The sequence below is a fragment of the Paralichthys olivaceus genome, chromosome 9 (genome assembly GCF_024713975.1).
Source record: "Paralichthys olivaceus isolate ysfri-2021 chromosome 9, ASM2471397v2, whole genome shotgun sequence".
Lineage (NCBI taxonomy): Eukaryota > Metazoa > Chordata > Actinopteri > Pleuronectiformes > Paralichthyidae > Paralichthys > Paralichthys olivaceus.
The window spans coordinates 11,232,841-11,254,549 of record NC_091101.1 but is presented as its reverse complement, the minus strand read 5'-3'; the positions used below and the strand labels follow the sequence as shown (position 1 = coordinate 11,254,549).

At 43.1% G+C, this 21,709-nt stretch overlaps 2 protein-coding genes across 6 annotated transcripts in view; one reads left to right on the top strand and one right to left on the bottom strand.

Annotated features, from left to right (window-relative positions):
* The window catches only part of unc5a (unc-5 netrin receptor A), a 137,595-nt gene extending 123,529 nt beyond the window's left edge, over positions 1-14,066 (top strand). For all 4 annotated transcript variants that reach the window (XM_069531561.1, XM_069531560.1, XM_069531559.1 and 1 more), the window contains 4 exons: positions 6,675-6,824; positions 9,394-9,558; positions 9,698-9,876; positions 12,370-14,066. In XM_069531561.1, the coding sequence (XP_069387662.1) occupies positions 6,675-6,824; positions 9,394-9,558; positions 9,698-9,876; positions 12,370-12,535 (660 nt within the window). In that variant the 3' untranslated portion in view covers positions 12,536-14,066. The remainder of the gene's footprint in view (positions 1-6,674; positions 6,825-9,393; positions 9,559-9,697; positions 9,877-12,369) is intronic.
* A 3,623-nt stretch (positions 14,067-17,689) lies between these two features.
* The window catches only part of pdlim7 (PDZ and LIM domain 7), a 33,161-nt gene continuing 29,141 nt past the window's right edge, over positions 17,690-21,709 (bottom strand). For both annotated transcript variants that reach the window (XM_020082672.2, XM_020082681.2), the window contains exons 8-11: positions 21,177-21,357; positions 20,952-21,072; positions 19,094-19,209; positions 17,690-18,762 (exon numbers count right to left, since the gene is read on the bottom strand). In XM_020082672.2, coding sequence (XP_019938231.1) covers positions 18,676-18,762; positions 19,094-19,209; positions 20,952-21,072; positions 21,177-21,357 — 505 coding nt within the window. In that variant the 3' untranslated portion in view covers positions 17,690-18,675. The remainder of the gene's footprint in view (positions 18,763-19,093; positions 19,210-20,951; positions 21,073-21,176; positions 21,358-21,709) is intronic.

Sequence of the window (21,709 nt, the reverse complement as noted above, 5' to 3'; positions counted from 1 at the left end):
CTGACAGCTATTGCATGATTGCAGGAGCGTTCGGGAAAATTGCCGGCTGACGTTCGGCTGTGTCCTGACGCAGGGATTAATGCAAAAAATGCAGCATCCATAAGGTTAAGGCTGTACTGCGAGTTTTTTGTTGTTGTTTACTTGCTACCAAAGCAGTTCTAATGATAGGGCTGTCTTTATATATTCAGATCATCGGGTGACCCTGTGATGTTTGCTACAGTGTGACTGTCAATGACCTTGTGTTTCCTGTGTTGGTAGCAGGAAGGCTGCTGGTGCACAAAACCTCTTTCTGTCTGTCTTCCTCTGCCTCTGGCTGGCTCTTGTTCTGCTATTCTCCTGCTCTCTTAGTCAGGAAAAGGACATCTGAGCTTGTTGACTCCGGCACTTGTGCTGCCATACTCTGCGGCTCCCTCGGCGCCCTTGAGTGCATTAGCTCCCCGTCTCCCACACAACCTGGTCCTGTGGTAAGCCGCGGCGTCTCCAGGGCTCTGTAGTTTTTAGTGAGTGATTTAGAACTTGGCCCAAGCTGTTTAGTAATCTTGACTTCACACTGCTCTTGGTGCTATAATGGAGGTAGCAGTTCATTTAGCAAGTACATTAACCACTTTGAGTGGAGATTAAACTTCCCTGGAGAGGTTCAGTCTAATCACTAATCACTATCTTTAAAATGCACCATTTATGATTAGACTTTCTCTATGGCGACCATTAGAGTTAATTGTTGTGTATAACAGTGGTGCAGGACCAGTAGGGGGTACAGTGCAGTAGTGCAGCAGCCTGTTTTATGTTGGCGTAGATACAGAGTACACCTTCAGCACATGTGAATTTTATGACAGTACTCGGAGCCCTCTGAGGCAACTGCGCCTCTTTTATCAGACAAGAAGTCAACGTCCCATGCATTAAACAGGCTGTACTTTTGATGGGAGATGAAAAAAAGAACAGAAAAGGGCATTTTTCTGTCTTCTCTGTTGACTACTCTGTGGCAGGAAGAACTGGAGGTTTTCTCTCCAGTCGCATCGCTGGCTGTCAGTCGGCTCTGACAAGCCTCCATCAGAGAGACTGACAGATACACACACCCACAAACACGGGAGCACACGCATGCACAGGCTGTACCATGCAATCTCTTATCTCCCAATTACAGCAGATTAGAACCAATGTTATTGTCTTTGATCCGAAGTGTGTGGGGGCTCTGGGGAAACAGTGACATTTCCGTCTGATCCGTGCCGTATGTTAGCAGGACTCTGCTGGGACCAATTAAGTTAATATTTAATGTGTGTCCCACTCTTGACGGGCCCAGCCAAGGCTGGCACAGCAGCAGAGGAGTCATGATCAGCGTTTGGTAGCACCCTCGCTGTGCATTCGCTTGTTCCCAGCTAGACCTGTGGGATAGCATCACTGATGTTCTGCCATCCCACAACTGATTGAAACACCTGCAGTGAACCGAGCCTGCGACTCAGTACAGAGACAGACCACCATCTAATTAAACTGGAAGGGTGCCGACAAAGGTGTGTTTTAAGGACAGGAATACGCTGCAGCAACTTTTGTAATATTTTGCTGTGATATTTAGAATCAGTCAGCTTTTCATATTAAGGACAAAACACTGCTGGGTGAGCCTAATCTACATTTACTGGAACAATAAGAACATAATTATTTAGCTGTTTACTGATCGTCTAACTAAATGTTCTGCATTTGCACCCACATGTCTGTGTTTTGTAAGTGTACTGTTAAAAGAAACATGTCGAATGATTTACAAACCACCCACTTTCTGTCAGATTTATTGTTTAGAGGTTGAAGCACAAGTCATTTTTCCCATATTAAGCTGCAGCATTTCTGTCCCTCGCAGTGAGGGAGCAGCAAGCCGATTGGCCGATACAGAGCTTATTGGATGGGCTGGGGTGTAAGGTTTAACCATGTCCTGTATGTAGACTGGGCCTGATCAGTTCTCGCTTGTGGCTTGAAGCAGATGCGGACAGCCACTGGTAACCAGTGAAGGGAGCGGAGGAGCAGTGTAGTGTGAGAGAACTTAGCTCACTGCATTCTGGATGAGCTGCAGAGGTCAGATGGCACTAGCAGGCAGACCAGCCAGCAGGGAGTTGCAATAGTCTTATATATGTGTTTAATACTTCAAAATACACTTGATGTTACAGTCTCTGTCTTTGCTGTCTAGAATAGCTGCTAATGCCTCCCAGCATCTTCAGCTGATGCAAACACCAGCCGTATTTCTACATACAATACATTGTGTTAACTTTCTTTTGTAATACAGCTGGGTTTATATACGCGTTGCTGCTGATTTTTCAACACCTCTGATATACCATGGGATATTTTCAAATGGTAAAAAAAGCTTTTAAACCCTAAACGTTGTATTTCAGGTGTAAGAATTTACACTTTTATCAAAGTTTATGTGTAGAGGCCACTACATTCAGCTTGTTGTCTCGTGAAGGTAAAAAAGTATGTTCATTGTTAAATGGCTGTTTAATTGATGGTCACTGGTTATTAAATAGTGGCTCCTGGTTTCTTTTGCACACCGTGTGACCTTAAGCTATTATTCTTATTTGCCTTTAAAAGGACTCGTAAACTGTTTATGTGCTCCAACTATGACATTTGCTCGCTAGCTCCTGAGCAGCGAGATATATTTAAGCAGAACCCTTTTTGCTTTTAATGTATCAGAGGAGACCAGCACACATGGTGTAATATTAACAGCTTCGGTGATTCCTCCATCAGAATGGTTACTGGCAAGGAATTCCAGCAAGAAAAGCAGAAGAGCACAGCCCAGTAATTGCTGGCATTAAGTTAAACAAGACAGTGAGCTTTATCACCATGCCCAGCTGAGAAATTGTTTCTATATTATATTCCTGTGTTCCCGTGTGCTGTTTTCTCCAGTGCCGCTCTATGATTTATCAGGGGGAATGTGCATCTTTTTCCTCGCAAACACAGTCCCCATTTATAACTCCGCAGACAAGTCCCTTCTATTTGTAGTTATTAATCAGAGTTGACTGTAGCGGGCATGGCCACTGGAGCTCAGACTGATAGACTCTCAGTCAGAGAGGAAAAGCCTGTCACATCCTGCTGACAAATACACAGATTTATGGAGCCCACATAGCTGGACTACTCTCTATAAACAAATGCATTTGCCTGAAAAGAGCAGCTCTGAAAATGGATCATCTCTACGAATGCACATTTTTAAGCACACGCGAGGACGCAGCGTCGCTGAGAGTGGAGGGGTGATGACGAGTTTATGGGAATAAGCGTGCGTCGCTCCCCGTGTTGCGGTTGACACGTAGCTTGACTAATTAACTGATCAAACTCTGTATTATAATCCCTGTCAGAGGCCGTTAACTTAATCAGTTTATTACACAGCATGACAGAACAAAAGACGACCACATGTAAGAGCATGACCTTGCTGTGAGGAAAGTAGAATATTTTAATATGCAGCTTTGATCCAGTCAAGTTTAGACACACACGCATATATATAGTTCTTATATATATATATATATATATAGCTGCCTTTTAGTTTGATTTGTGTGGAGTGTTTCTCTCCTGCATCCAATGTCTGGCCTGGCTGTTTTTGTTGCGAGAGAGTTTGGTGCAACTGCTAACCTCTTTCTGTCAGCACCAGCCTGAGGAGATTAGCTGTGTGAGTGTCTCTTGTTCCCCTGGTGGAGCCCGTCCCCAGTCCATCACAGTCCCAGCTGTGGTCCGAGCCGAGAGGATGAGAGGATGGGGTGAGGAAGAAGGGGCTGGGGGCGGGGCAGGGGAGGTGGGTGAATGAGGATGAGGAGGGAGGGCTGAAGTCATAGAAAACTGTGGCCATGATTGCAGTAATCCTGTTATCTCTCCTGCTAAAGCCGGCCACTCTAGTGACCCGGAGACACAAATGTTAAGCTCCCTCTGTCTCTCTCCTCTCTCTCCCGCTCCTGCTCTTTTTCACTCCTCCCCTGCTCTATCTCACTCTCTTTAGCCGGCCTCATTGAATGCCAGGGGGTGGTCTTGGCTCTGTCTGACTCTAAATTCACAGTCTTTACACACACCACAGGCTATCACAAATTCCGTCAGAACAAAAGGGGTTTTTCTCCTGCAGTACTTGAACTTCTTGCCCGTCTCATGCATCTTAATGTTTTCCGCAGCTGTACAGGGGTCACGGTGTCTTAGAAAACCGCTCCTCTTCTTATCTCCGCCAAATGGCAACACAAATTTTGGCTCCCGGTCGATGATTAATATGTGATGAATCAATTCAAAACCGTTGCTTTGTTTTCCCCCAGAAAGAGTAAATAATACGGTCAAATTTAGCTTCTCATCAATTAGCTCCCTCACGCTGTCATTTGTTAACGGGATAATGGGGTGTAAAGAGGGCCATTATTCTCCCGGTCCAGAACATATGCTGGAATCCTGCACAAAAACGGAGCCACTCAGGCACACACACAAACAATATACAAGCAAAAATACGGTGTCATTTGAGAGCGAGGACACGTGCACGCTGTACTGAAGCGAGTGCGTGTCCCCCCTCGGTGAGCTCGGTGTCCCTGTCAAATAGCGGGGGTGCCATGTCCTAGACCCTGTTTGATTGTAATCCTGCCGTGTCAGCTTTGAACCTGACAAACTGCGAGCCAGGCAAGTTAGTATTCATTCTAGTCACTCGCTGTTGATAATAAGATAATTGGCATTCTGCGCTCTTTCCCTCTGCTCGCAGGCCTATAGATCCACTGGTATAGGTCAAAACCCTGATCAAAGTCTACCAGCCTCGATTTGCAATGCTAATCATCCCCAACAAATAATTGCGCTTAAGAACTGCATTAAATGAACCTCTCTGGAAGCCCTCATAATGTGCCTTTTGTCTGCATTAGAGACATAATAGCAGAGGGCTTTTTAATTCTGCGGAGAATGCGCTGCCCCCGTTATTAACTCAGTAGACCTCAATGCTTTGATTTAGAGCCATTGTCTGACCTTCTCTCGCTGAGTAAGTGGGCTGGGTAACATCACAAGGCTCCAGCGTGGCAGTACAGTAGGGAGATTATTCCAGACAGGCACCTTCAGTCAGGGCATTGTGCTCCACCCATTGTTTGGTGGAGTTGGGGTGAAAAGAATATAACAGTGTAGATGCAGGAATAATCATGTTCGGGGTGGGGGGGTGCATAATATCCATGTTAACGAGAAGATAAGGAATCAAGCAAACATGTAAATTAGCAACACGCCAAACAAACACGGAAATTCAATTCTTGAGCTGAGCCGGAAAAGTGCTCACTGGCTGAAGAAGAGAAGCACATCAAATAACAACAGCAGGTAGAGATTCCAAATGGATAATTAACAGCTTCCGTTCCTTTATAATTGGAATCAGTCTAGCCCGTTCCTGGGAAAGAGTGCAGAAAATTGAATCAGCGTTGTGCAGTTAGAAATTAGTGCCATTCTCTTCCTTAATTAGATGTCTTTGCTGAAATCATACCATAGGCAACCACGCTGGCATGCAGCACTCAACATATGGCCGCTATCATACACACATCTCCCTCCAGGAGCCACGTCTTCGAGATGTGTCTCCCAGACACCGAGGCATGTTCTGGCTGCCTGTTTTCTCCGTGCTGCCATCTTGTTTTCCCCCCTCAGACAGATTAAAGGAACATATCTTATTTCTGAGGTCTTTTCACACTGCTAATTTCAGAGGTCTGTTTTTCTCTGTTGTAATATGCTCCTCTGAATAGAGCGGGAGGTTGCACGTGTGAACACCATCCAAAGGGCTGGATTAAGGACTCGTTCGGCACAAAAGCATACAGCTCAAAAACCAAAGTGATAGATCAGAGGAAAATGCGGCGGATATTATCATCCCATTCCAGATGGTCATTTGGACAGCAACAAATGGTCCACTGAGCAAGTCCCACAGAGATTAAAATATTAAGCATGCATTTACAAATCTCTCCTGGCACAAAAACAAAAATGAAATTAAGGAGATTCGCCATGCGAGAACAATGAGCAGTTGACTAATGGCTCGTTGGCTGACTTCATCACTGCCCAGGTAGCTAGTAGGCCAGAGTGAATGGAGTGTTTGCATGCTAATGCAGCTGCTAGAATCCGGGGCCTAGGCACACACACACACACACAGACACAGAGGCAAGGGATCAACCTTGTGGTGACATTAAAGTCAGCTCGCTGCGGCCGCATGCAGAGATGATATCATCCTGTCCTAAGATGTACTGTACCCCTGCCTCATGCTCATGCTGTGTGTCTGTCGCGGTATGCGTTTGTGTCTGTGTGTAAATGTTGAAAAGGCCCGATCTCACAATGTTGAAGGAGAAAAAAAACCTAAATCTGAAATAATATTAAATGGTTCTTCTAGGATCCATTAAGCATTCTGCCACCAAGTTTGATGATGATCCGTCCAGTTGTTTTTGCTTAATCCTGCTGACTGACAGACAATCAAATGCAAATGAAAACAAAACCTACTTGAAAGTCTAAATAAGAACGCTGTGCAAACCTGTGTGTTGTTTTCATTGTGTCAAATTTGCAGACAAGTTCTTGTTTCAACCTGTGCAGTTGTGTGTGAATTATGAGGTAGAGACACAGATATGGATTGTTTTTGCACATTTTCACTTACCTCTGTGTCTGCGATGGTAAATGTGTTTCCTCTGACACCTCTCCTCTCCCTCTTCTCTCCCTCTCTTGCTCCTCTCCCACTCTCTCTCTTTCATCAGGAGGTGATGCAGATGGAACGGCAGCTCGGGGGTCGGCTGATTGACGAGCCTCACGTCCTCCTCTTCAAAGACAGCTACCACAACCTGCGCTTGTCCATCCACGACATGCCCCAGGCGCACTGGAGGAGCAAGCTGCTAGTCGGCTACCAGGTGTGCTGGGGGGCCGTGGGGGGCCGCAGGGGCAGGGAGTCACTGCAGATCAGAGCGGGAGCACGGAGATGTATTACAAAGTGCCTGGCTGTATCCGTGAAATTTGAGCATCAGCTGTTACATGGGCTTTTTTTTAAGTGTTTCTTTGTATACTCAATTTAAAACCCATGCTGTCTCTTGTTATTCTAAATTGGCCATTTAGAGAAATTAAAGAAGAATAGAGAACGTGTTGGCAAGAGTGATACAACTGAGTAATCAATAGTTTTTCAGTAGCTTGTTTTTGTTATTGTTCTGTGTGTCACATCAGATACTGAAGTCAATACACTTACATGTAATACACTTTGTACATAGTAGACTCGCTGGAATAGTACACGAATCACGACCACGATTGTCCCCCGCCAAAATATCTCCTTTGCTGTTGGCTCAGGGTCCTCCTTCCTCGGCCACATTTTCACAAATTCAGAAGTAAAGGTCTAAGTCTGTAATTTTCTTCTGAAATTTTCACACGTTTTACATAAATACGACCTCACACTGTGTCAATGATTTTTACACACCGATGACCAAAACTGTTTTCCATCATTTAACGTTCGATTTGCTGCATTTTTCGCATCTGTCAAAGGCTGTTTGGGATCAATTGGTTCAGAGAATTTTCTTTTCTTCTTTCTAATGTGCGATCTTAGTGCTGGTAGCATATCAAACACAAATAGACCTCAGAGCAATCGGGATAATTTCGCAGCTCCTTGATCAGAAGATGAAATTCTCCTTGTTCCTGACAGCTTGTCAGGACCCAATGAACCCAATGTTTTCTTTTAGTTTTTTCAAGAAATGAGAGAACCACAAAATCCTCCTCACTGCTGGTCTCCATTTTATCTCCTTCTGCAAACTTTCGGAAAAAATCGATGTATAATAATAATAATACAAAATGCATCGGACTCAGTGTGCAAAGTTTCTGGGCCCGAAACTTTTATTGGATGACAGACCTAAAAAAATGTATAAGAAAAATACGGACTTTGTGTCCAAAGAAGTTAAGTTGGTGGTGCCTCTTGTGCAGATGAGAAGTGTCCTTTGTTTTGCACTAAACTTCCTGACCATTTTGAGTGCACCAGCTGGGTACTATAGTATACTTATTATGCACTGCATGTTACCACAATTGTGTAACCGTCCTGTTGTCTCTCTGGAAAGTTGTTTCCATTTTAGTTGGTCCAGAGTTTTAATTAGGTTTGTTTTGGTTTGGCTTCAGCTGATCACACAAAGGAGTCTTTTTCAGTCTGTTACTGCAATACTCCTCCATCCAATAACCTTTCTCTGTTTGGCACTGTGTGCAACTTGAAGTCATTTGTTAGCGTCGGAGACCTTTTGTGTGTGTGTGCACCCCTGTGGATAGAGTGGATGTTTTTGCCCACTCATGCCTGCACACGAGGTGTATACATGTGCATATATATCGGGTAGCTGGGGTGTGTGTGCACTAACCCAGAGCCGCAAGCTGATTGATTATCCAAGCTGCCTGCTCTCTCAAAGGGAGCGCAGATGAAATATAGAGCACTATGTAAATATCTGGAACTTAACAACCTGAATCCTGGAACCTGTCCTGCACTCCCCACACCTGCGAGGTCCACCGCACTGCAGCCAGGCAACGGAGACACAAGAGCTGTTCAAAGAGGACTAGAAAACATTCTGGCTGTAACTATGTAAGCACTGAGCACCAGGTCCCCGAAGAGCACGAGCAGGCTGTGCCAAGCAAGCAGTGGCAGCAACAATGCACCCAGAACAGAGGCTTATTACTCTGGACTGTGCCTGTTCATTTGGAAGTGTTATTCCCCTCTCAGCAGTGCGGTCAAAAAAGGCCTTTAGTCTCCCTGGGGTCCCATGAAGACGTTTGCACCCAGCTCCCTCAGCTGCAAGTCAGCCTGGGTAACAGTGCCCCCGTTTGGTTGAAAGGATGAACTGCAGCCCCTCACCCCGGTCTCAAACTGAGTTCTTGTCAGCTGTTAAACCAAGGGTGAAGCGAGGAGTTAGTGTGCTCTGTGTTTTTTTTTTTTACCTGTCTGCTTCTCTTGAGATATGCAAACAAGACATGAATATAGAGCAACAGAGAGAAAGATGCAGAAAGCAATTTACCAGACGGAGTCTAGTCCTGTACACTGGTGGTGCTCATACCTATAATGTATACGTGTAAAGTAGGGGTGTGATGATTCAGCTTGTAGAATATCTGCCTCATTTGTAGCTGTGCACAAACTGAAGAAAAGAAAAAAGAGGCTGAATCAACTGTAACATATTAAGTAGAAAACAACTCCCATGTCAGACATATACTGTAGAAATGGTGTACAGCTGTTGACTCCCTTCACAGCAACATATCAATAACAATCATTTCCCTTGACCTTACCTAAGTGATGTCAGTCTGCTGGATATATTTAGCTGGTCTCACCTAACAATGACAGCTTATGTCAGTGTAATTAATGAGCTCGGTGTATTTTAGGCAGGCGGTGCTGTTAAAGCCTCGTTTCAGACACGCAGTTCTGACTGTGCCGCTGATTTACCATATGTGTGTGCCGCCCTGTCTCTTCTGCAGGAGATCCCGTTCTACCACATCTGGAACGGTTCCCAGCGGTACCTGCACTGCACGTTCACTCTGGAGCGGCTCAGCCTCGGCACCTGCGAGCTCACCTGCCAGCTGTGTGTGTGGCAGGTGGAGGGGGAGGGACAAAGCTTCAGCCTCGACTTCAACATCGCCAAGGTAATTCTCAGCATAAATACTCAAGCTGCAACTGATTACTCAGCCGCTATTACTCAGCAAATTCATATCTCCATAAATGAACTGTAATTATGCTGTGCAGAGAAGAAAAAAAAGTTTTATGTCTGCTGTTCCCTAACAGGACACCCGAGCTGTGGACTCTGAGTTTCTGTTGATGGACAGTAACGCCACAGCTCTGGCAGGACCCAGCGCATTTCAGATCCCGTACCTCATCAGGCAGAAGATCTGCAGCAGCCTGGATGCTCCCTGTCCCAATGGAGCTGACTGGAGAATGCTAGCACAAAGACTTAAACTTGAGAGGTAAATAGCAACTGTATAGTACCACACTGCCTTATCTGATCACTGATTGGAGCACGCAGAAATTGCACCAGAGCCCCTAACTCCATTGGGAATAGAAGCTGCACAGCAGCATTCGCACTAATAGGTTAAGAAGTCAAGATCTCCTGCAGGAGTCAGTCCACAGAACCCTGAAGCTGCACCACAGCTGAACTGGAGAATCAGTTACATTTGTAAATGGTCTGTATTTATACAAGACCTTTCTAGTCTTGATGACCACTCAAAGCACTTTACAGAACAGTTTTTTCACACACACATTCATCCAGTGCATCTGTATGCAGCACTTTCTCTCTGAGAAGGGGAAACTTTGGGGTTCTTTATCTTGGACACTTCAGCAAAAGGAATGGGATTGATCAACATAGTCACTTATGCTGATAAGTTGTAGTCACTGCTGGTACAGAGCGCTGGTTTATTTACAGTGAAATTATTGCACCAAATTGAACACTGCACTTCCTTAGGCCCTTTGCAATAAAAAGAATGAACAGATATGCATTCCACATTCATTCAGACAGACAGAAAGAGATTTCTGGAAATAGTCAATAAATGAAGCATTTGATCACACATGGTTGAGAAGGGTCATACTAACCGAGGTTAACATTCAACTGTGAAACTCCAGCCACTTTAAGAAATCCGGATGAAGTGCAACACCACCACAGTGGAGTGTTTTTCCTAAAGTTCAGGTAAACAAGGTTCTGCCTTGACAAACTAATCCTTCGACACAGCTAACGTTACAGGATTAATGTGGACTAGATGGATACAGCCATCATTTCCATAAGAAAACATGACCCCCCCACTCTCTTCAGGTAAGCAGCTTAGACTCTGCTGCTAAACTTGTACCTGCCGCATTCTGCTTAACAGCTGTAATTGGAAAGGTAGCGAGCGAGCTGCCCATCAGCAGCAACTAAAGATGAAGTAGTGCTGGATCTGTGCCGACCTCAGTAACTGTACTTTATCACCGCGGTACCTATAACAGACTGCAGCCGTGCATTGATCCCTTATCCTCCAATTTAATTTCTACATTGTAATGGAATCAAATAGCTGCACTTAATTTGTCCAATCAACTTTATTTACCCAAATTAATCACAAATTGAATTGATGCACTGTGGGTTTAATTAGCAATTGTTTTGCTCAACATAATCAATTCTCATTCAGGCCTCAGGAAGAAACAACTGCTTTGCTGTTTGATCCGTCCTTAACAACATGTTGTTTGTTTTTTCTGAGAAGGCAGCGGCTGCCTGGCTTTCTGTCACGCTGTATTTCTCAGTTTGTCTCTGTGTGGGTAAAGTGTCCAGACCGAGCGGAACGGGACCAATCAATAAAACTTAAAAATGCCAAGAACCTTTTATTTGATCTTTTTCCCCAAAGATGCACCGCCGTACAAGATAAGCTCGTGTTTCACACAACGAGGTGAATAAGCAGGGCTGACACGTCGGGACGCTAAGCTCTGTCTTTTTTTATCTGAATAATGACACAGAGCTTCATTCCCTGACAATTTTTTTCGGCCAACACTTCCCTCTGTTGTGCTCTCCCGACGCAAAGCGAAGGCTTTGTGTGTGTGTGTGTGCATGCGTGTGTGTGTGCTATGAAATCCAATTGACTCAAAAATAGCAGAGCGACACTGTGTTCTCTGCTTGTGCACTGGTAAAGCAGCCGCATGTTTATAGCCATCACAGAACGCTCCACTAGGCAAACAGAAGATGTGAGGAAGTAATGGACTCTGTCTGACCTTTGTCAAGGTGAAAGGAACTTGTTGGGGTTTTTGGATTTCCTGCCTCACCCCCTCCCACCCGGCAAAAACACTCACGCAGCAACACACCTCTATGTGCCCTGAGTTTACACCACTCTCTTTTGTTTGTTTTTTTCCTGTGTCATGTGTGCTCTACATAACAGTTAAGGCCCCAGACATTTGAAGAACAGGAAAAGGCCATTAAATCAAACAAGCATCTTCGGGTGCCGCGGAGATTAGGTCCCACTCAACATCAAATATACAGCCGGCTGGGGCCACTGCTTTGTTGTCATTGATTGGGTTTGATCGTAAAGGTTCCTGCTCCTAAAATGGAAAAGGTCACTTCCGACTTAGCTGTGAAAGTCCGTATAGGATTCACTATATGGGATTTAGGGGCAATTTCGACATCAAATGAAGAGGAATGAGGCTTATGGTGTTAAAGCTTCAAATGAAAATTGCCAGAGATTCGGTATTTGATGGAAGTTTGAAGAGCCAGACTGAGCGCTTATACCTTTCATCATTTTTTTACTTATTGCTCCACCCCGGCGTATCAGGACGTAGCAGTATAACACAATAAAACTTGACATTGACAGTTACAAGAAGCGGTGGCAAAATAAACTAGCAACTGAAGAGGTTCTCCTAAGACTCCGTCAATGGAGAGAAAATGTGAGGCTGTCCATTTGATTTGATAAAATGTGCCCTCACCGTTATTTCTGTGCTTTCTTCTGCAGACACATGAGTTTCTTTGCATCCAAAGCGAGCCCGACCTCTGTGATCCTGGACCTGTGGGAGGCGCAACATTTCCACAGCGGCAACATCAACCAGCTGGCCGCGGTCATGGCTGACATTGGCAAACAGGAGGCCATGATATTCCTGGTCTCTGATGGCGAGTGCTAACCCAGAAAACAGAGACAGACTGGTGCAAAGAGGAAAAAAAGTACACAACACAACAACGACACAAAATCCCCCCCACCCCCCCAACGATTACAGCAGCAGGAATGGAAGACCAGAGCTGCCCCAGTGTCCCTCGTCTTCACTTTAGAAGACAGTGAATGGTTTGTGACAGATCGAGTCCCCATTTCTTGACCAAATGACCAAATGAGGAGAAAGGTAGAGCGGAGGTGCTTTGGGAAATGTATTCATGAGCTCAAAAAATAAATACTCTTTATTTTTCCATCAAAGTTCCAAGTGAGTCCCAACCCTGCTTCTACTTTAAAGATCACTTTAAATTAACTTCATGCCTTTTTCCACAAACGAGCCGTTTAAGGCTAACGAGGAGCAATATGCAAACATAATGCTATGACTAATGTCCAACACTGCAAATTCAGCCAATCATTTCTGAAGTTAGGTTAATACAAAGGGATGTGACAAAAAAAAGTGTCTGTCATTTCAGGTTCAAGAGGCGACATATGCAATTGGCAGGTTTGTCACGTGACATCACACGCTGAACGCATTTGTAATGAGGTCATCAGGGTCTGTGAACGTCTCCTCCTGTCCATTCTCAAACACACTGTACAGATGGACATCTTCAATGTGGTGTTTTTTTACACACACACACACACACACACACACACACACACGTACTCATACAGGCGGCTTGTAGCACATCCTGGACTTGCAGGTTTAAAGCAGATTGTACGTCAAAGCCCCAAAACCTGTCTCATCTTGTTTGTGTGTGTTCTTTTTTTTCTTTTCTTAGTCCAGCCGGTATCACTACTGTGAATATAACATCTTGACATCTTGATTTAGCGAGACGCTTCGCAGCCTTCCTGCTTCTAAATCGATATATGTGGAGTTCTGGTTCTTTTGAACTTATTTTTAAAGGGAGAGTGAGAAATATCTTCACTAAAGTCATATTTCAGAAGCCATTTCTATTTAAAGCCTGGGATTTTTGATCCGTCCATTCTCGTTTCAAGTCTTTCCCAAGCCTTTTGTTTTCTCTGAAATTCAACAGCTAATGAAGGAGCCATAGGGCCAAAAGGTGTTCCAGTTGCATATACATACACATATTTGTATATGTGGGCAGTAATGTCCTGAAAACTCATTTTCAAAATGACATTTTCCCCTTGATTACATTACATACAATTCTGAGATGTTAGACATAACAACTTGGCCACAAGGGTTATTATCCCCCATGAATAATGCAGAGCACTTTCCCACAGAAAATCTGCCAGCAAATTCTTCAAAAATCGTCACCAGATTACTCGTGTGGAAAGGCTGATTGTGCAGCTTTGTTTTGATAATTCTTAAAGCAAGTCTCTATTCGCTGTGCGGCAAATAGTATCAGAGAAACGCCTGTCTCTCAGAGAAAGTTAAGAGTGGCTTATTCGCACTGTCACGCCTCTGCTCACAAAAGATTTGCTTTGTACGTGAGTTCTTTTTATTGTCATTGATAGCCAGTGTGGCAAAAAAAAAAAATCGGTTTAGTCTCACATCAAACCATAAACTGCAACTACACATTAGATTATTTTTCTGTATTTTGCTTCTTTGCATTGATGTTCACAGTGTTCAGTAAATGGATCTGTCAAGTAAGGCAACTTGCATACAGTATATCTTTGAGCTCCGCTGGTTCAGTAATTACTTTGAAAAAAAAAAGCAACAGCAATCCCAAACTAGCCATAGTTTCTCCGTCTGCCTCAGGGTTGCATGTGAAGTTGTGTGTTCAAAGTTATAAAGAGAGCCCCCCCCCCCGCGTCATTAAATCCCCTCTTATCTCTCCGCAGCTAGCACGGCCCAGCCCACCAGCTCCTGTGGCTTTGACCTTTAACACTGACCTGGAGCCTCTTTTATGATTGTCAGATATTTGGAATGTACATTTCTGTTTCCCATTGGCGGAGCACGTCTGTTTTCCACTTTTCGAAATTCCCCATTTTGTTTTTATACGACATCCCGGCACCTGCTCAATCCTTAAGCCTATTTTAATCACATCAAACACGCCTCTTCTCGACCTACGACACTTTTTACAAATCGCTGCATTGTTTTGATGTAGAGATACCATACAATACCTTTTTTTTAATTACTATTACAAAACCTTTGAATCAAGCCCCTTTCAGATAGAATTGTGATACCACCTTAATAAATGAATCTTTTCATGTTGAAATGGATCATCGTCGCGTGTAATATGTAAATACTTTTTCTATACCAGCCGTGTGCTGTCACTTTGCATACTGTATATCAGCAGAATTGGTAACCAAAGTTTTCTGAGTATCGTTTGAGGCCACTACATCCTCACATTGTATCCATTCAGATATTGTTTCAGCGTCGTTTTACCTGCAGCTAGTATAGAATAAGTCAGAGTTGCTGTCTCTTCTAAAACTAGTCATTATGAGTCATTACTTTTATCTACTTTCCTCGCTTTTGTCTTGAGGCAAAATTGATGCTGTCTGTTCAACAGTGATGTGTCCGTTCATTTTACCACTTTGTAAAGAAATGTAAATTATATTTTAATATAAAGCCAAAAAAAAGACACTTAACTGGCGCAGCATTTGTCAAGTCGAAACCGTGACGTGTTTGCCTATATACTGTCCTTTGGCGATCTAGCAGTGAAGACTTATTGCAGTGTTAAGGGTTTTAGAGACTGTTTTACAGGAGTTTCTATACACGTTTTGTTCGTCCTTACATTGCATTCATCTATTTTTATGGTTTCTCTAAGTGTGAGCATTTACAGACGAGGTGGAAGCGGCATTTAACGCTCGTGTGGTGGCTGTGTGGAGGGAGAGAGAATCAGTTTCTCGGACACCGACAGGCCAGTGTTGACACAGCATGTTTGGATGAGCCATGGCAGTTGTACAGTCTGACTGTGTGTGAAATTTTATCACCCCTGTACTCGGCTTGGATGTGTTGTCTAAGCACATTTTCAGTAATGTAATTCACCAGCCACCGGTACATTCTGCATTTATCTTCACATTTGAGTTGTCCGACAAATCTGCAATTACTGTGCGTGTTTGTTCTCTTCATGATGAAACCTGGGTCTGATAGTTCTGTATGGGTAAAACACAATGGTTGTTCAAGGCTTCATCTTTTCACCTGTGTAACAGAAGGAAACATCTCTCAATTATACTTTTTGCATCACAGTGTCAAGAACGCGTGTGTGTGAGATTGTGTGTGTTTGTTTGTGTCTGTGTGTGTGTTGGTGTGTGAATACCTCCCTGTCACTCTGACTGAACTGTTTTCTTTTTTTGAACTAAAACATTAGACGTCCGTATTTGTGAATGTTTTTTTTATTAAGTTCCTTGATTCAATGTTTCCTTGCCTTTCTGCAAGTCAAAAATGCTGTATTTATTACATGCCACAGCGCTTATGCAATTGTATAATCCTTCTTTTTTTTTTTTTCATTATGTGTTTGTTTTTTTTTAACCTTTTGTGTTCCTTATCGTCAGTGTAAATTGTTGTCAAAACTTTTGTGGCAAAGAAAAACTTCTGCTAAGGGAGATTTTCTGTACTTTTTTGGACAATGATATGGATTTGTGGGTAGAATTTTGGAAATTCGTTTCTAAGTGCTTTCAAGTATTTACTTGGCCTTATGTATATATATATCTATCTATGACATTTCAGAAAGGTATGTATAGTAATTCAACCTGAAATTGTTGTAAATAAATTATATATTGTTAAATGAAGGACTGGATCTTTTGCTTGAAAAATGAAATTCACAGGAGTCAAACACTCATCAACAGGAGAAAATGTTTTTAAAGGAATAGGTCAACATTATGGGGGAAACGCTTGTTTAGAAGATCACTTCCTGCCACTATCCAAAAATGGAGCAAAAATATTCCGGATACAAATGCTGCCATGTTGTTCCTCTGTGATCAGGGTATGGGGCCACGGTCTCAGGGTCCCGCCTTTACAAATGCCTGACGAAATGTAAATCAGTTTCAGCTGTCAATATGTTTTTAAAGCATCAAAAAACTAACTAATACCAAACTTACTGCATAAATTAACAGTTGTGATAAGAACTACTTAAGATGAGAAAAATGTACTTGACTCGTGTTCCATCCACTAACATGGAGAAAGTGGGGTTTATGACTTTTACTACAGACAGCTACCAGCGGGCGATCAAGACTTGCAGAGAGTTGCAGGTCGTCCATCTTTATTTACAGTATGTGTTCTTTTTCACTCCCTCCAACAGCTTCCCTCAACTTGTTTACCTAAACAAGGACGTGTGTTTACTCGGTGTTAGTTACAGGAGAAAGATGTAAGCGAGGAAAAAATCCTGCAGGGGAATTTGAGTTTACAACAATTTCAAGTGTCAGATCAGATAAAGAAATTATTTCCATTCTCAAACTATTTCTATTTCATTATTTTATTTGTATCATTTTAATGCGACGAGGTAAAACTATAGTTTTTCACAATCTACTGCCATAGATTATTTGTTACAGTTAACCCTTAGATTTTTTCCCCAAACCTGACATTAGGAGCCACTGAGCTGGAGCCATGAAGCTGTTTGCGTAGCGTCCCATAAAGATGAGAAACAAGGGGATCATTAAATCTTATTTGTCGTATTAGAACAGACATTTAGAAACAAAAACATGTGATTTGAAATGCAGTTTTCAGTTATTAAATTGAAACTACTACATTGTCAAACATCAATTTGTTCACCTGGCCAGTGCTTCGGTGCAGCGTTTACACTGTACAAGATTCTCTAATTCTCTAATTTCAGTAAGCAGCTCCCAATAATCACCTTTCTCACATCCATCCACCTTCCATCTGTTCTTGAAAAGTTTAAACAAATGAAAAATCCTGTGTTGGTGAGCTTTTACATGTATTTATATAGTGATCTTGCTAACTCTTGGTGAGAAAGCAAATGAGTAATATGACATTTAGTTTACATGTTAGTCATTTCCTTTCTACATCTAGAGAATGTGTACACTAAAGATATTCACTAAAATCTGTTTGTGTAAAGCTTGATTTTGTTTTTTTAAAAGGCACTTCTTGTACTCACAACACAAAAGACATGAGAAGTCAATTATCCTGTTGTTACGGAGCAGGTGTTAGTAAGAGCAAAACATTGGTCGATGATGGTTTCAACTCTAAAACACACTTCCACCCAGAGTGTTCTGCCCCAGCACATGGGAATACTAAACAATTTTATTTGAAACTACAAAACAACAACACTTACAGGGCCATTCTGAAGCAATATAAATACATATTCAACAATGGCTTGAAAGTATTCAAAGGAAGAATAACAATACCATAGAAACATGATGGATAAACACATTAAGATCTTTTTTCTCCTTATATTAAAATGTCTTATAAAAGATTTCAAAGCTTTGACGTATCTTTGCCTTAACAGAGTGAAAAGTTAAAATACAATATCAGCCCTCCCCCCCTCCATCGCCCACACAGATCAATTAAGGATTATTATACGACTCAAATTAAATCTATAACCTGCAGTACGTGCTCTGATTAGCCAGAGCTTAAGTGATAAGTTCAGCAGTTAGTGCTATTGTGAAGAGGTCCGGTCGAGCAGAAATGGGACACCCCCTCTGTTCTGCTCCGCTGGACCCCCATTATGATAATAGGCACAGTGGTGAGAGTCAGTGAGTGGGCCAGGGTCCTGAACGGGGCCACCACTTCTCCACACTTAGCAGTGATGGGTCATTACTGCGATATGTGAAATCATTAGACGTGAATGACTCCTCCAACTCGGAAGACACCGACGTGATCTTACTTCAGAACAAGGACAAAATTAGACGCGTTGAGAAACTCTCTATGATCTGCAGCTGCACTTTCCCATGTTCCACTTTATAAACTGACTTTAATGTCAACAGGTTAGTGACATGATATAAACTAATCCATTGACTAGTTGCACTACTCGGCATTTGGCATTACAGGCAGGGACATTTGAAGTGTCTCGTGAATGTAATGTAATGTAGAAACAAAGTCTGCAGGATAGAGAAATAGACTCAACTTTAACAAGGTGTGGTGCTGGCGAAGAGGAGATGTAGAGTGAGAGTGAGCGAGCCAGAGGCTGGGGTAAAGAGGCAAGAGGAGAGAGAGAGAGAGAAATGTTCCATCCTCTGAAGATGAAGCTTGATCTCTCACACTGGAGCGAAAGCATGGCCTTTGCACAGGGGCTTATCCTTCTTCGAGTAGAACGTCTTCCCCTCCAGGTTGATTTGGCAGAGCTTTAAAAAGATGAAAGAAGACAGACACAAGGACGGACAGATTTGAAAACCAGGGCAGAGCAGATATCAGACCTCAACATTGTCCATGTGAATGTACTGACTTTTCTACTCGGCCAAAGCAGCCACATATTATTCACCTGACAGCATTTGCTTTCACAAAGAATAAGAAAGATGGAGAGGGTGATAGAGTGCGGGTGACATGTTAAAAGAGAAAGACAAAGAGGTGGGGTCCAGAGATGGAGACAGATTTTTAGGTGGTACTGTGCTGGGAGAGATGGGGGGGGGCAAAAAGAGAGGCCCACAGGGAGCCGTATCAATCAAAATGACTTACAGCACAGACGAAGCACGTATCGTGCCAGCTGTAGCCCAAGGCCTCCAGAAAGCGATCCCCGGCATCAATCTTAAAGTCACAGCCGTGGCATTTGGTGCCAAACATCTTCTCATAGTCTGGACACAGAGAGAGGGTGGTGATGGGAGAGGAGAGGTTTGTGAGCAGTGAGCGATCAGAATAAATTCCACCAGAGTGAAATAAATTCAAAAACGAGCTTTTATCATCCTGTGAAAATCCAGTCAAGCGTCCTCCATGACATCTCACCGTATGTAAACATCACCTAACACTTCTCACATGTTCTGAAGCACCGAGTGCAAAACAGGTTTCCTCTTCTTTCATCTTTAAAAGATCTTCTCTTTCCTCTTGAAGTTGAGCAACACGTGCGCACACTCGCACACGCACACACACGCGCACACACACACACACACACACACACACACACACACACACACAGACACACACTCTAAAAGGACTTAAATGACGACTCTCACGACGGATGAACAGTTTCTGAAGCCAAAGGTTGGCTCTCTTCTCTCCTCATTGGCCATTTGATGTTTGCCTTACTTTGCCCACCTACTGTACACGAGTGCCTTTACAGAGTGGAGGGGAGGGATTAGGATGAGGAGGAAATTGCTCCAGATACTTAACTGGATTCGCGAGTCTCTTTCATTACAGGGTCTCTTGGGGAAAGTGTCAGGTTATAATGCAGCTTCTCAAGAGCGAGTGGGTGAGAGCCACACAATCCCCCGAAAGATGCTGAGGCAGCAGAATGTTTATCAGAGCTACAGGCATTAGTCAGAGTGCGAGTGCTCCAATTCTGGCGTCGCCTCTGATAAAGCAGCAAACCGCGCCAGGGCCTCAGAAGTGAGTGAGAAGCGCGGCGCCACGCTAAATCATTTACAGCATAATAGAAGAGCGCACGCCATTCATAAAATCCAATAGAGAGATGTATGAAGTAAACTGGAGCTAAATAGATTACAGCAGATGAAAACATCACACTTTATGATTGACTGTGGTGCGCGCAGAGAGATTCACGATGTCGGCCTGTGACAAAGCCCAGGAATAATACAGACGTGCTGTTTGTTTTACAAATAGTTTGATGGAAGAAAATGACAATGACTCCGACAAACCCAGAGAGGGGGAACCCTGCAGTGAGGTGGTTGCTTTTTTCTTTTCTTTTCAAGAAACAACCACATCACAAAATGCATAGCCAAGTCATAGAGTTTCTGCAGTGTGCATGCATTTAATGTAAAAACAGTTTAATCACAAACTTTATGCTGTGTGGTATTATCTTTAAGCAGTGTCTGACTTTAAATTCAAGTCTTGACTTTATTTTTCTATTTAACCTGCATGAGAGTCACTGTCTGTTCTACTGTTGCTAACCGCAGAGTTTGTCCGTCCGTTCTTACATAAAATGTTGTTTCCTTTTATTTGAAGCAGAAGAGTTTCACCATGACGACTCCTTCATCTCAGCCTCAAGAATGTGCAACAGACAAACCTTTGTGTTATTTGATCCTATGAGCGAGAGACCTTGAGCGAAAAAACACATTCTAACTAAACATTCAGAAACAACTCTGGCAAGATTATTGTTTTCAATAGATACTGATTATTATTACTATAACATCCTTTACATTATTACTCTGACGCAATTGGTTTGACTGGGAAGAGCAGACTGAAAACATGTTTATCAAGCTAAATTAACTAGAAGCACATCAAACTACTCCACACACAATACAAACCCATTTTCTTTTAGCCTGCTTTTCTATCATTCGTTATACTTATTCCCATTATTACACAAGAAAATGTGTAATTTTTATTCAGGCTGCTCAACTGAAACTGTAACAGCTCAGTCTCTCACCTCTCTCACAGTAGGGTTCGCCCTCCTCCATGTAAAAAGCTTGGTTCCTGATAGGAGTCTTGCAGGCTGCACACTTGAAACACTGAACATGGTAGGTCATCTTCAGGGCATGCATGATTTCCTGAGAAGGAGAGAAATATATTGTACAGGAAAGTGGAGGTACAGCCAGACAAAAGTGTAAAATGTTGCTATTTTTATGTTTTGATGCGATAAAGCAGCTCTTACCCCCGTGATCTTCTTTTTGCACTTGGCACAGTTGGGAGCATATCGATTATCATGGCACTTGGTGCAGTAGACGGACCCTCTCTCCTCAAAGAAGCCCCCCTCATCCAGGACCGCCTTACACTGCGAACACGTGAATTCCTCGGGGTGCCAAGAACGTCCCAGCGCCACCAGGTACCGACCCCTGAAAAACACACAGACACACGCACACATTAACAATCAGTGTAATTTTATAGCTTTAAGATTCACTACTGGTAACAACAACAATACTCATCAGTACAAGTTATATGCCAAGGTTGGATAGCCCTCTCTCTCTCTCTGTAAAGAGACGCACACTGGGTCTCATGTTGGTCTTTAAACCACTTACATCACATCACTGCTGTGTCTTTAAATGTGGGCCCTCATCAAACACACTCAAATAACTAGATGACGCTGCAGGTGACAACCATTTTTAGTTTTTCTCCTCATGCACCTGCAACACGACATAACATACAGAGCAATCTAAAGCTCAACACTTTTTTATCCATGGGGAAATT